The 13,712-nt window shown below is 43.0% G+C and overlaps 1 protein-coding gene across 1 annotated transcript; it reads right to left on the bottom strand.

Moving 5' to 3' along the window:
* Positions 1–1,049: 1,049 nt before the first annotated feature.
* Positions 1,050–7,069, bottom strand: LOC133109772 (keratin, type I cytoskeletal 18-like). Its single transcript, XM_061219351.1, has 7 exons — positions 6,427–7,069; positions 4,029–4,111; positions 3,536–3,692; positions 3,094–3,258; positions 2,860–2,985; positions 1,780–2,000; positions 1,050–1,384 (listed from the first exon to the last, which is right to left on the bottom strand). Exons 1-7 carry the CDS (start codon positions 7,060–7,062, stop codon positions 1,348–1,350), a joined length of 1,425 nt encoding a protein of 474 aa, XP_061075335.1. The 5' UTR covers positions 7,063–7,069; the 3' UTR covers positions 1,050–1,347.
* Positions 7,070–13,712: the final 6,643 nt, after the last annotated feature.

Below are 13,712 nucleotides of genomic sequence, written 5' to 3' on the forward strand. Positions count from 1 at the left end.
TCATCGTGACTTTAGTTCATAACTATAATATGAACTAAATATACCTAAAAAGCAGCAGTATCTAATATTCTTTGCTGCCATGTTAGCTGACATGACTAACTTTCAGAAATTAAACCAATTAGTAAGTCTTTATTGGAGTTTCAATCGCTAAGTTTCTTTTTTTTGTCTGTTAATACTGTGCACAGGGTTCATTGTTTATAAGAATGCCCATGTCTATTTATTGTACCTTGTTGAGCAAGAGATATTTCCATGTGGAACATATGAAAGTAATGTATTCACAAAATGATCTATAAGTCACCTTAAATGAGGAAATGAAAAGGATACTGACAGTAAGTTTATATTTGCTATTATAGTGTTAAAAGCAGAGTATCATGTTCCTATTCATCGATATCACCTTTGTCTCTAAAAGGCAACCATCTTGAATGTTTTTTCTCCTTGAGCTGATGGTGATGATGGCACAGATGGTGACATTACTAATACTCTTACTGCTGATTCACTCTACGCCACAGCTGCAGATATTCTGGTGGTCGCCTTCACCCGCAACCTCATTATGAATAATCAGTAGTGAATCTAAAGACATGGCTTCTCTGAAGTGTGATTCAGTGTGATTCTTTCCCTGCATGTCTCTATGTCTCTCCCTGGCCCCATTGCCCAGGCCTGTGCTGCGGGCCTGTGTTCCTCACCCCGGTGGGCCTCCTGGCACACAGCTCCGAGCGTGGGTCTGCTCCCTCAGGTGCTCTCTGTTTTAATCTTCAGCTGGTGAGAAGAGCGGCCATTTTGTCCCCAAACTCACCAACCATGGTTGACAGGGAGATGTGAAGCTAATTATACTGGGAGATGAGTTGGTGGCCAGATCAACAGCACATATCATGTGATGTTTATTCTGCTTGTGTATATTGATGTATATTATGCAATCTCTTGCATAAATGAACTGAAAGTATCTTTTTAAACATTTGTATATTCACAATTTGTTTTGTCTCCTCAGGTTCCTTTGGTTCTCTAATGTTGTGCTTTCTGTGATCAATAACTCAAACAATAATGCGAAAATGAGGACAATTTTTATTGAATGCAGACTGGCAAGGAAGGTATACCTGACATTCGAAAAACTAGAGGATGTTCTGACTCCGATGTTCCAGTCTATGAACATGACAGGGAGACACTGTATTGACTCTATCATCACAGGAGGTGAAAAAGAGGGTTATTTTTATTGGACGTAGGATGAAAGGGTGTAAGTGCATGAAAGAGTTTATTAGGACCTAAGGGGTGGGAAAGGTCAGGACATTCTTCTAGTTTTGGTGCTTGTCCAGGCCACGGTGTTATGGAGGTTTCCAGGCGTTGAGCTGGTCTTCATTTTCCATCTTTCATGCTCAGAGCATCCTGGAGCCTGGACAGGATATACAGTAAGATGGAAGTGATTCATTATCGGTGAATCACAGCGCAGAGCTGGGCTGTGGGATCTCCTCTGTTGCTGTCCCTCCTGCCTCTCTCGCCTCCCAAAGTGCTAAACTTCTCTGACTCTTTAGCCTACCCTCAAACAAATTTTCACGCAAATGCAAAGTTTCTTTGTTCGCAAACGCAGTATGATGAGTGAAGTTCCATGAGCTGAACAGGGAACGCTCGCATACGACTGTGGGTCTGTGTTACGGACAAATGTTGATTGAATCCGGACCGATCTCTGTCTCTGTATCTCCCCTCAGAGACGTGTCCTATGTATTCGCTATGTGTCCCCCCCCCCTGACATCACCTCCTTCTCTGCCTCTCCTGCTCTCCACTCCTCACCTGAAGTCCCCGCCATCCAGCAGGCTCCTGTAGGTGGCGATCTCGGCCTCCAGCTTGACCTTGATGTTGAGCAGCGCCTCGTACTCCTGCGTCTGGTGCTGGATGTTGTTACGCAGGTTTGTGAGCTCTGCCTCCACCTGCAGCAGGATGTTGTTGTACTTCTCCATCTCCATGTTGTTGCGCATTTCTATGTCCCTCAAAGTGTCGTCTAGGGAAGATTTCTGAGGGAGAGGAAGAACAGACATGGTGGTGTTTGTAGAAAAAGCACATAACACTTCATTTTGCTAAGCCTATTGTTTGGCCTATGTCTCTGACTGCTTTATTTTTCAGTATTATTTCTCTGCCTCATAATGGCTTCCATGGCTGTCATTGGCATATATATCGGGTCCTCATGTTGACAAACACCAATAACAGACTCCAAAGGCAATCAGAAGCCTAGAATCAGGACAAGATACTGGAAGCTATATTTTACCTGCACTGAGGAAGTGATTGAATACTCCTGACTAATTTGAAACAGCTGAGAAGCCAGCTGTCCAATTACTTTTGGTCCCCTAACATGGAGGGACTATCTATAAAAAGGGAGGCAATTCCTACACAGATCACCCAATATGGATCCAAACTATGCACTTATTAATGAATCACGTCCTGGCTCAAAACGATAGAAACTAGCGGAATAGTGTGGGCCTGTGGAGTACAGAGGAATCGGCATGAAATCGGCATGAAATGCAAAAACACAAACAGAAAACAGATGTTTGAATGTTAAAATAAATCCAGTGTATATCCACAGACACAGTCATTTTGTAATCAGACAAAACATCTGTTTCAATTTTAGGTCTCCAACCAAGATGAAAAAGTGGGGAAGACAAACAAAATTTTGTACTCTATATATGGACACGTCTGTCCGTACAACAAAAGTTATTGTGCAATGTACAGTGTAAATACCCTCAAATTAAAGGTGACAGTCTGTACTGCATTCTATATTATTTCATTTCAAATCCAATGTGCTGGAGTACAGAGGCAAAGTGCACACGTACACACACACACGTGTTTGAAGCACTATGAGCCCATTGCCCATCTTACCAAGTTCTTCTGTGATATGAGTTCAATCTCCAGTGTCTGAACTTGTCTCTGTAGGTCACCATGTTCTGTCCGTGCCCCCTGAAGAGCCTCTGTGTTCTGAGAAACCTGGACCTGCACGACTGAGATCTTGGGAGGAAAGGCAGGAAACAAGTATTTGTCATCACTTAGGGTTGGAGTTTAACAGGGTAAAAAAACCATGGAAATAAAAAAATAGAAGGAGGAAAGGAGAAGTACCTGTGATTCGTGCCACGCTTTTAGCTCTTCTGCGTTCTTGGTCGCCATCTTCTCATAGTTTGCTCTCATGTCCTCCATGACCTGAGACATGTCCTGGCCCTTGGGAGCATCCACATCCACCTGAACTCCCGACTGAGCAATCTGATTGCGCAGCTCCTGGACTTCCTGTTAACGTTAAGTTGAGTTCTGTGACATTGACCAGAGCTTATTCAGGGCTTCTTATGAGACCAAATAGTTTTAGAGTAGGTGAAATAAAAACTGCTGAAACATGTAGCATCGGTAACAGTGTCAAGTGCGCCTTTTACATTTCTACTGTCACTAATACAATAGAGCCTTTGACAGCTTTGAAGCTAAATAGTTGTTTTAAAAGTTATAAACTTCAAAGTCAAACCTGACCATCTTTGCGTGCTGATAGCCCTGATAGTAAAAGATAAAGCCTTACGTTATCGTGGTTCTTTCTCAGGAAAGTGAGCTCCTCAGTCACGGCCTCCACCTCGCTCTCCAGGTTCAGACGGCCCATGTTGGTGTCGTCGATAACCTTCCTCAGCCCGGCGATGTCGGCCTCCACCGACTTCCGGATGGTCAGCTCAGACTCAAATCTGCATGTACGCACAGAACGTGACCAATGTGCTCACAGCCAGCACCGCCCAATCAGTGAATCAATTCTCATACACTAGCCAATCATTGATTGTCATTTGTGATGTGTATACATAGTGCAGGCCAGGGCTGCCCAATTCTGTTCCTGGACATCAACCGCATTGTAGATTTTCATTCCAACTCAGCATAACAAAGCAAAGAATTGAGCAAAGACATCTCATTGAGCTACTAAGTAGTCGATTCAGGCGTGCCGATTTAGGGTTTGAAATGAAAAGCAACAGGATGGAAGATCTCCGGGGGCATGTTTGGGAAGCCCTGATATAATGGTCTTTACTTACTTCACTCTGAAGTCATCTGCTGCTAAGCGGGCGTTGTCAATCTGGAGCACAAGGCGGGAATTCTCCACCGTCTTATCAAAGACCTGGAAGACACAAGGAGGAGTTTTTTAAGTGGAGACAGAGGGCCTCAAATTTAAAGACTTTAAAGATTTAAAGAATGTCCATCATTGCTGATGTCAGAGCTGTCAATACCCAGATTTTGCATGCTTTTTATGTACAATAAAAAAAGAATAAAATGTGTGCCCCATTAAGAATTACAACTTTAAAATGAGAAACTTTAACAAAACTTCTTCCTGCATGAAAAAAGTGTCCAGTCTTGGTCATGTAACAAGATTTAAAATGTTAACATGGTTTCCCTCAAGTTAAAAATAATTTAATTATTGCTTGTTTGAAATATTCGTATTCCATTGACAAATATTTAAATCACTGAAACTAACACTCCTCATCGGCAAGAAATGTAGCTAAGTATTTAGCAAAAGTAGTAGGCATATGATTTTAAGATAAAAATACTTTTTGAGATTGTTTTTTTCCAGTGTGGAAGCCAACCCATTTTTTTGTGGTCAGGCCAGAATGGGCTAAAAGTGTTTGCTTTGCCTAGTGGTCAGAGATGCTTGGAAAAACTGAGCTACAGAGGCTGGGCTGGGCTGCGCTTCCTGCCTCTCCACTCATGAGAAATGTTTTCCTTTCCAAACTATGCACTCGTTAATGAATCACGTCCTGGCTCAAAACCATGGAAACTACCGGAATAGTGTGGGCCTGTGAAGTACAGAGGAATCGGCATTCGCAAAAACAGAAACAGAAAACAGATGTTTGAATGTTAAAATGAATCCAGTGTATATCCACAGACACAGTCATTTCACAATCATACAAAGCATTTCTGCTTTTGCAAAAGAAGAAACAGAAAACAGATGTTTGAATGTTATAATGAATCTACTGTATATCCACAGACACAGTAATTTTGTAATCATGCAGAGCATCTGTGTTCAATTTTAGGTCTCCAACCCAGATTAAAAAGTCGGCAGACTGTGGGGAAGAATTTTTAAAACCAAATGTTTTATTCTTTATATATGGATGCTTCTGTCCCTGCAGCTAAAAGCTATTCTACAATGTACAGTCATGTAAAGCTATACGATTACAGGACAAAATAGATTATCTATTAATTTAGCTCCGAAAATAGATCATCCAAATTCCAGTTCACCTTTATATAACTGTTAGGAAAGTTACATAAATTGAAATGCAGACATACGTGCAGGCCAACACATAATCAAACATCTTCAAAATATTTATGAAATACTTCATTTTTTTGTTTAGACTGAGGAGTGGAAAACGATGCATTCCTTCAGTACTGTAAAGCATTTCAATATATTTTTAATTGATTTAATATGATACCATGACATTGAAACTGATGAAACATAAGCCTTAAATGATGTATCCTGCTGGAATTTTCTAATCTGATATGTCCCAAGTCATACATCTGCCCCACCCATCTGTGAGGCCTGGAGCCACTGGGTGAAACTCATTCACTTTTTCCATTGCAAAGCATTGCTTTGCATTCAATTTCCATACACACATTCTACTGGTAGAGAAGGGGCCCGCACAGATTATAATCTGCCATAAATAATGTATTCATGAATGTTTTAAAAATAGTCAAATTTGTGTAGGCCTGTTAATACGGTCTTACTTTGCTTTCAAGAGGCCATTTTAAGAGCTAATGTTTCCCATTGTGCACCTCAAACAATTGCCCGGGCAGTTTCCCAGAGATGGAGGTATGACGTTAGGTAACCATGGGAGAAAAAAAAAAGTCTCACACAATGCACACATATGAAGATTCAAAAACCCAATGAGAAGTGCAAGGCTTTATTTAAACAGTTACTTTATTTTTCCACACCCTGACTTCTTGTAAGTAAGTAAGTAAGTACATTTTATTTATATAGCACCTTTCACAGACAGAGTCACAAAGTGACAATTATAACACCCATAAGACCAATAAAATAATATAAACCAATAAACTACCTTTCATGGTTGTGTCATTTTGTAATTACCACTCATTGTAGCTTAAGTAATGGCACTCTGCCAAAAATGTTCGTTGAATAATTAGCCGGTATAGTGAATTGGTACATTTTCATAAACCAGTCTCAATAAAAGGAAATATTATCATCAACATTTTGCAAATTCCTAAGTCAGTCTCTCTCCCCCTCTCCCCCGTCTCTCTCTCTCCCTCTTTCTCTCTCTCCCTCTCTTCTCTCTCTCCCTCTCTTCTCTCTCCCTCTCTCTATTCTCTCGCTCCCTCTCTCTCTCACACACTCTCTTACACACTCTCTCTCTCACTCTCTCTCTTTCACACACACTCTCCCTCCCTCCCTCCCTCCCTCCCTCACCCACGCACATACACACACACCTGTTTGCGCAGGTCTTCCAGGACATCCCTGTAGCGGTCGTGGTCGTGGGCGTCGGGGCCCCCCTTCTCCATGGCCTCGCGGATCTGCACCTCCAGCTTCATGTTGGCCTGCTCCAGGCTGCGCACCGTCTCCAGGTAGGAAGCCAGCCGGTCGTTCAGGTTCTGCATGGCGCCCTTCTCGTTGCCCAGGATCGCCCCGCCGCCCCCTCCGGCGCTGAGGCCCATGCCCGCGGCTCCGGCCCCCGCGCCCAGCCCGGCGGCCCCACCACCACCGCCGCTCATCTGGAAGGAGGAGAAGGAGGCCCCGGGAGCCGCAGAGCTGCGCACGCCCGAGTAGGAGGCGGAGGAGATCCTGGTCCCGTAGCCCCCCGCCCCGCCGTAGGTGCTGGCCGCCCGGTGGGTGGGGGTATACCCGGAGCGGTTGATGGTGATGTTGCCGGATGGCATGGCACTGGTTTGCATGGAGTAGGACCTGAAACTCATGTTGTCCGTTAGGGCTGCTGAGGCAATGGAAAAGAGGTCGGCTGTGGATCGCTGGAACGCTGAAGCGGAGGGAGACGGAGAGAGAAAGAGAGGCAGAGTTTTTGTACTTGGTTTCTCGGTCCACCTCACCGGCCTCCGAGGCCCCACCCACATGACCCCTCCTCTCTCGCTCCCCTCCCCCCCTTCCCTTCCTCACACTCTGCCTGACAGCCCTTCCTGCCTTTGTGTGCGTGTCCATATAATGTACTGTTGTACTGTCGGCTCTGGTTTCTCATGTGCTGGGCAGATCATCGTAACCATGCTGTGATGTATCATTTTTGAGAAGAACAAAAAAAAGTTTAAGAAACTTTTGTGTTGGCTGCTCCTGTAGCTTACTGTATGTCAGTTCACATTACAGAGGGAGTTGACCATACGTACAAAGGGGAAAAATAATGGATATGAATAAAAGAAAAAGAAAGGGTGGGAAAGATGCAGCAGATAATGGTGGCTAATTTTTATGTTACATTACATTATCTTTATGTCTGTACCCACATTCAAACTACTTATTTTCACTCTGTAACTACAGTAAATATAGTACAATGACAAGCATATTGGAACACTGACTCATCCATTACTAATTGACTTAACAAGAACAAATAGTACAAGGACAAAGTCCCCCTGGCAGTAAAATGCAATGAAATGTGCCTGTATGTACCTGGCTTAGAATCTGAAAATGGAGAATGTTTTTTTAAACCTAAATGTAGACATTTTTCTTTTAGCAACATCATCCAAATAATGTATACTTTTGGTCTTGTTTTAGAGAAACTTGAGTCTTTGCTATGCTACTTCTTGAAGACCTTTAGAAAGCAGTAGTCCTCTCCAATTTTTAGATAGGGATTGTGAATCATTAGGCATGCTAGATATAATTATTTCAAAGCATAATATAGTTTAAAAATATGCATTTTCCCATATACGTCTTCACAATGGCAGATGGGACAGCAGCATGTTAGCTGTCCCATAGGCCTGTAATAAGACAATGAGCCAGGCTCTCAAAAGTTAGACAATTTGTGGTTGTCCAATTATTAACCAAACATACAACCCATTTATGAATGAAATGATATATGTTTCAGAAGACATATAATATATAATTTCTGTAGTGCACAGATTTCTGTAGAACAAAACGTGCAATTCCACTGTGATTTGGAACACTCCCAGCAGAAACACACAAAGGGCAATACCCAGTCTCAAATCTCTCTTTTTCTGCCCTCTTTCTCTCTTGTTTCTGGGTGGAAATCTGACACTGCCTGCTGCATTCCAGTGAGATAAGGGGGAAGGCAAGGCGGCCCATTACTAGCATGCACAGTGTTTTCTTATCACTACCGGACCTGATGGTGTTTTGTGCCAAATGAATTGCTCTGATCCCTGATTCTTGAGAATTACACACCTTTATGATCACTAAAATTCCATTTGTGATGGATGACCATAATGTATGTATGTATTCCTTTAATAACAAAGAAACACTACTATGTGTGTTGAAGGACAACAACTCTCAGAACATGTGGGTCCAGGCAGCTGTGGTGTGTCACACCAATCCGATCTTCACATAAATCTAGTGTTTCAGAGCTGCACCCTTTTCCCCCGTCCCCGTGCCCCTGAGGTGAATGGTGTCATTGGCCGTGTGGGAGGCTGGGGGGAAGAGGGGAACCCCACCCTTTTTCACTGCTGAGAGCGTTCCACCACACCCACACAGTCACCGTCCCCCTGGCCAGATGCATGAGGTTTACACACCGACAGCCTGCAGAAGATGGCCGCTCGGCTATGAGCCTTTCATTGAACCTGTGCTATCTGCAGAAACTCTGCCATCCCTCACATATATTCTGTTCTCTCTTTGCGAAAATACAATACACACACTAGTCCCAGGGGAATTTGCAACACCAACAGGTAGAACTTTCCCTGTGTAACCCCACCCTCAATCTGTCCAAAAGCAAAAAGAAAAGAACAGGAAATATGATAACCAAGGGTTTATTACTGTAATGGTGGGTCCTAATCAGCCTTTCGGGATTAAATTCAAATTCTTGCACTAATCTTTTAAATATGTTTCTTTCAATTTGGGTATCATCTTAAAAACACTGAAAGCTTAATTGTTTTTTTCTACATTATCCATGTTTACTTTACATAAAGTAAAGCGTAGGTTAACATTGCTCAAGTTTTGGTTATCACGGTTGCGTGACTTTACTTGGGAACTGATTGTGAATCTTTTTTGATTAGTTAGGAACAGGCATTCATACAGAGCTGTAAATGTAAATCCATAATCATGCATGTGTATCTGTGTATCCTCGTGTGCATGTCTGTATGTGTGTGGTGTGTGTGTGAGTGTGTGTCTGTGAGCACATCCATAATCATGCATGTGTATCTGTGTATCCTCATGTGTGCATGTCTGTATGTGTGTGTGTGTCTGTATGTGTGTGTGCATACTGTATGTGTGTGTGTGCATGCATACTGTATGTGTGGGAAAATCAGCTTGACTGCAGCTGTTCTTTGTCTTTCCAGCAGTGACCTTTTGTCTCCAGTGGAGCTGACCTAGAGTACTGGTGCATGCAGAAAACCTGGCTGCAGTCCAAAGACATCACAAGTCCTTCTTCCTGCTCTTTTCGTAAAACCCACCCTTCCCTGTTAAAGTGCATACTCCTCAACCTTGGAACCCAAGTTGAATGTGTTACCATAGCCTTGCGGCATATCTCCCCTTTTGTGCAGAGACAAAAATGTGGCTTTGTTTACACAAACACGACCAGAAAGAGGCCAAGGAGCTGAGAGAAGGTCAGAAGGACAAACCGAAACAATGAACGTGAAGATAAAAGCAAAACAAATTCTTCACACCTAGCCTTGGAGCATTCGTTTATATCCAAAATATGTCAATGATTAAATGCTAGGCAAAGCATACTTACTATGCTCTGTCTACTGTAGTTTATGGTGCTATGTATTGGCACTATATTTGATGTTAAATGTTGGTTATATTTAAAATAGAAGTATACTCCTTTGGTCCTGGACATTCATTTAGCTTTTCTTGCTTCTCCTTTTTTTAAATGGACTATGGTTGAAGCCCTGCTATATTCTCTTGTTTTTCTTGGGCGATCTCGACATGAGATGGAGCATTGAAATGGAGTGCCTAAAATGGTTCTGATCCTTTGTAGAGCTGTCATCTTTTGTAAAACATTTGTGTCCAGTACAAAGCTGACAGTAGAGAAAAGCTTGTTTGACTAATGCTGATGATGGTTCATGTAGGTGAGCAGAGTCAGCTGTCCTCAAAAGAACAGGCACTGCCATAATTTCTCAGGGGAGGGCCACCTGGGACTTCCAGTTCCACTCTTAAATCTTAACCCTGTAAGATATACTCAGTGAGCAATTTATTTGGTTGATGTGTACACCAGCTTGTTAATGCAAATATTTCATCAGCCAATCACGTGGCAGCAACTAAATGCATAAAAGCATGCATAGATGGTCAAGAGGTTCAGCTGTTGTTCAGACCAAATGTCTGAATGGGGAAGAAATGTAATCTAAGTCACTTTGACCTTGGAATGATTGTTGGTGCCAGACAGGGTGGTTTGAGTATCTCAGAAACTGCTGATCTCCTGTGATTTTCAAGCACAGCAGTCTCTAGAGTTTGCTGAGAATGGTGTGTCAATCCTCTAAGTGGACAGGCTACAGCAGCAGAAGACAAATATTAAAAAGATAAGTTTAATAAATACCTAATAAAGTGCTCACTGAGTGTATACAGTATATCTGTCTCTGCATGCCACACATTCCCTTGACCGTAGCACAGTTACAATACAGTTTGTGCATGCTGCTTAATGGTAGAAGAGTGTCTGGGAGTAAGATACTAGTATCTACTCAAGTCTACAGACATGCTAATTCAATCACCACAGGGTGACCCTACAGTCTATTTGATCGGTGTCGCCGATCCACTACTTCTTTTCTATCGTGTAGTGTATCATTCCTGATCAAGGCTTAGAAAGGTATAACAAGTAGTCACTGCAAAGGTTTAGAGTTTAGACTGACTGCTGAATCCAGAATACATTTCATGTATTCCCGACAACTGCTGTTCCTATGAATAAACCTTTTCCCTTAGAATAAAAATTAATAAATAACATTCCAAGAAACCTACTCTTCAAAGGGTTGAGATGACTGGCACATTATAACACTACTGGTATATTGGGTCTGTGGAATATGGAGGGCCATTTATTTTACTTCTCAGTTTGTTTTATGTATGATATTCACATTTCTGACTTACGTTTTTAGAACAAGCAGTAGGAATACACAGCTCTTCACCTTTCAGGGCCCTCTATGGGCCAGTAGAGGGCGTGAGTTAGTTGTTGGCTGGTGTGCAGGCTCAGTAGAAGCAGGTGTATCGGCCAGGTATAGTCTGGACACTTTTGTTTTCCGTCCTCTTTCTTTCTCTCACCGCCATTAGTTAAGAAGTGGGCTGGACTTTCAGAAGTGCATTTAGAGCACAGATCACGACTTCATAAGTTTTAAGAAAGAAACTTGTGCCACTGAACATGTGTTCCTTTGGAGAAAATGTCCAGATTTTTAGCATTTGATTAGAATTCTAAATGATTTGATGTTTATAAAAGTATGTATTTCATTGTGTATATTGTTTGCGACTGCTTGGTTAAATTATCCGGTAAAGGGTGGTTAACGCTCAGTACCTGACACAGTAGCCCGCATTGACTGATGTTTCATCAGCAGAGGAGACCTTCATTGCTCTGCGCTGCCACGGGTTCAACCCTGGCTCTTTCTGACAGGATCCTGAAACCTTGCATCTCTAATACCCTCCATCTGCTTTTCTGAACATTTGAAATATTTTCTGAGAAAGAAGAACATGGGCTGCAGTTCAGGGCAGGCGTGTCACGCATTCTTTCGGTGGAGAAAAAAAAAAACCCACCTCGCTGCCCTCCCCCATCCTTCCCTCTGCTCCTCCCATCCCCTCACTCTCACATTCACTCTCATGTGCACACATGCACTCACCCACTCTCTCTCTCACTCTTTTAAACACCCACATGCACTCACCCACTCTCTCTCTCACTCTTTTAAACACCCACATGCACTCACCCACTCTCTCTCTCACTCTTTTAAACACCCACATGCACTCACCCACTCTCTCTCTCACTCTTTTAAACACCCACATGCACTCACCCACTCTCTCTCTCACTCTTTTAAACACCCACATGCGCTCACCCACTCTCTCTCTCACTCTTTTAAACACCCACATGCGCTCACCCACTCTCTCTCTCACTCTTTTAAACACCCACTTGTGCTCACCCACTCTCTCTCTCACTCTTTTAAACACCCACATGCACTCACCCACTCTCTCTCTCACTCTTTTAAACACCCACATGCACTCACCCACTCTCTCTCTCACTCTTTTAAACACCCACATGCACTCACCCACTCTCTCTCTCACTCTTTTAAACACCCACATGCGCTCACCCACTCTCTCTCTCACTCTTTTAAACACCCACATGCGCTCACCCACTCTCTCTCTCACTCTTTTAAACACCCACATGCGCTCACCCACTCTCTCTCTCACTCTTTTAAACACCCACATGCACTCACCCACTCTCTCTCTCACTCTTTTAAACACCCACATGCACTCACCCACTCTCTCTCTCACTCTTTTAAACACCCACATGCACTCACCCACTCTCTCTCTCACTCTTTTAAACACCCACATGCACTCACCCACTCTCTCTCTCACTCTTTTAAACACCCACATGCGCTCACCCACTCTCTCTCTCACTCTTTTAAACACCCACTTGTGCTCACCCACTCTCTCTCTCACTCTTTTAAACACCCACATGCACTCACCCACTCTCTCTCTCACTCTTTTAAACACCCACATGCACACTCACACTTCACTCTCTCTCTCATACACTTCTAATATGAACGTACTGCTAATACCACATCCCAGAAGCGTTACATAATGTCTAAACCATCTCAGGTTGCAGGAACACCTTTACAATAGCAAACCAAGGCCTGCATAAACAGAAAACATTCTTTTGAAAAAATAAACATTGTGCTGTGTGAACACAAAGATTATGAACTTATAGAAATAGGACCATAGTCATTCTTTCCATGAATATTTGTCCTGCTGATGTAACAATGCTATCATGCAGCGGGAAGCCCAACAGTGAGGAACGAGTAAAGCTAAACATTGGACTAAAGCCTGCATTCGTCGATGTATACATCCTGTAAATTTCATAACTGACTCTTCTCCGTCTTTGGGCCTGCTTCTTCTCCACAGTAATGAATTTCTCTCCGTCTCCTCCCAACCCCTCCCCGACTGGCTGTAGATCAGAGCGCATTCCTTTCCCGGTTGGTCATACCTGCAGGCTTTTTTCGGACAAACCTAATGCCTGCTCCTCAGTGCTCCAAAAGGCCAGGACAAAAGGCCTGGTGTTCCCCCCCGCTCGGCCTCTGGCTGAAGGTGAAAAAGCACACTATGCTCAGGCATGACTGTGCAAAGCCTGACCCAGGCTATTCGCTCAGGTATTTCACATACTCTAGAGTCTTCAGTGGTTCCTCTTTTTACTTCTATTTGCTAAATGGTTATATTGGTGCAAGATATTAGTCATTCCACCGTTTCCACCCACTCAGGTTGTGAAGGTCCAGTACAAGTTGTTCATACATTTCATAAAAAATGACACTCATTTACTAACCTTTTACCTTTTCCAGGTTTTTCTAATAATATGCTGGATTTTATCTATTCTAAACAGACACATGTTAAATGAAGCAAGGGAACAAAGAAGTTCCCATCCACATGTCAC

The sequence above is a fragment of the Conger conger genome, chromosome 14, assembly GCF_963514075.1.
Source record: "Conger conger chromosome 14, fConCon1.1, whole genome shotgun sequence".
NCBI classification, from domain to species: domain Eukaryota; kingdom Metazoa; phylum Chordata; class Actinopteri; order Anguilliformes; family Congridae; genus Conger; species Conger conger.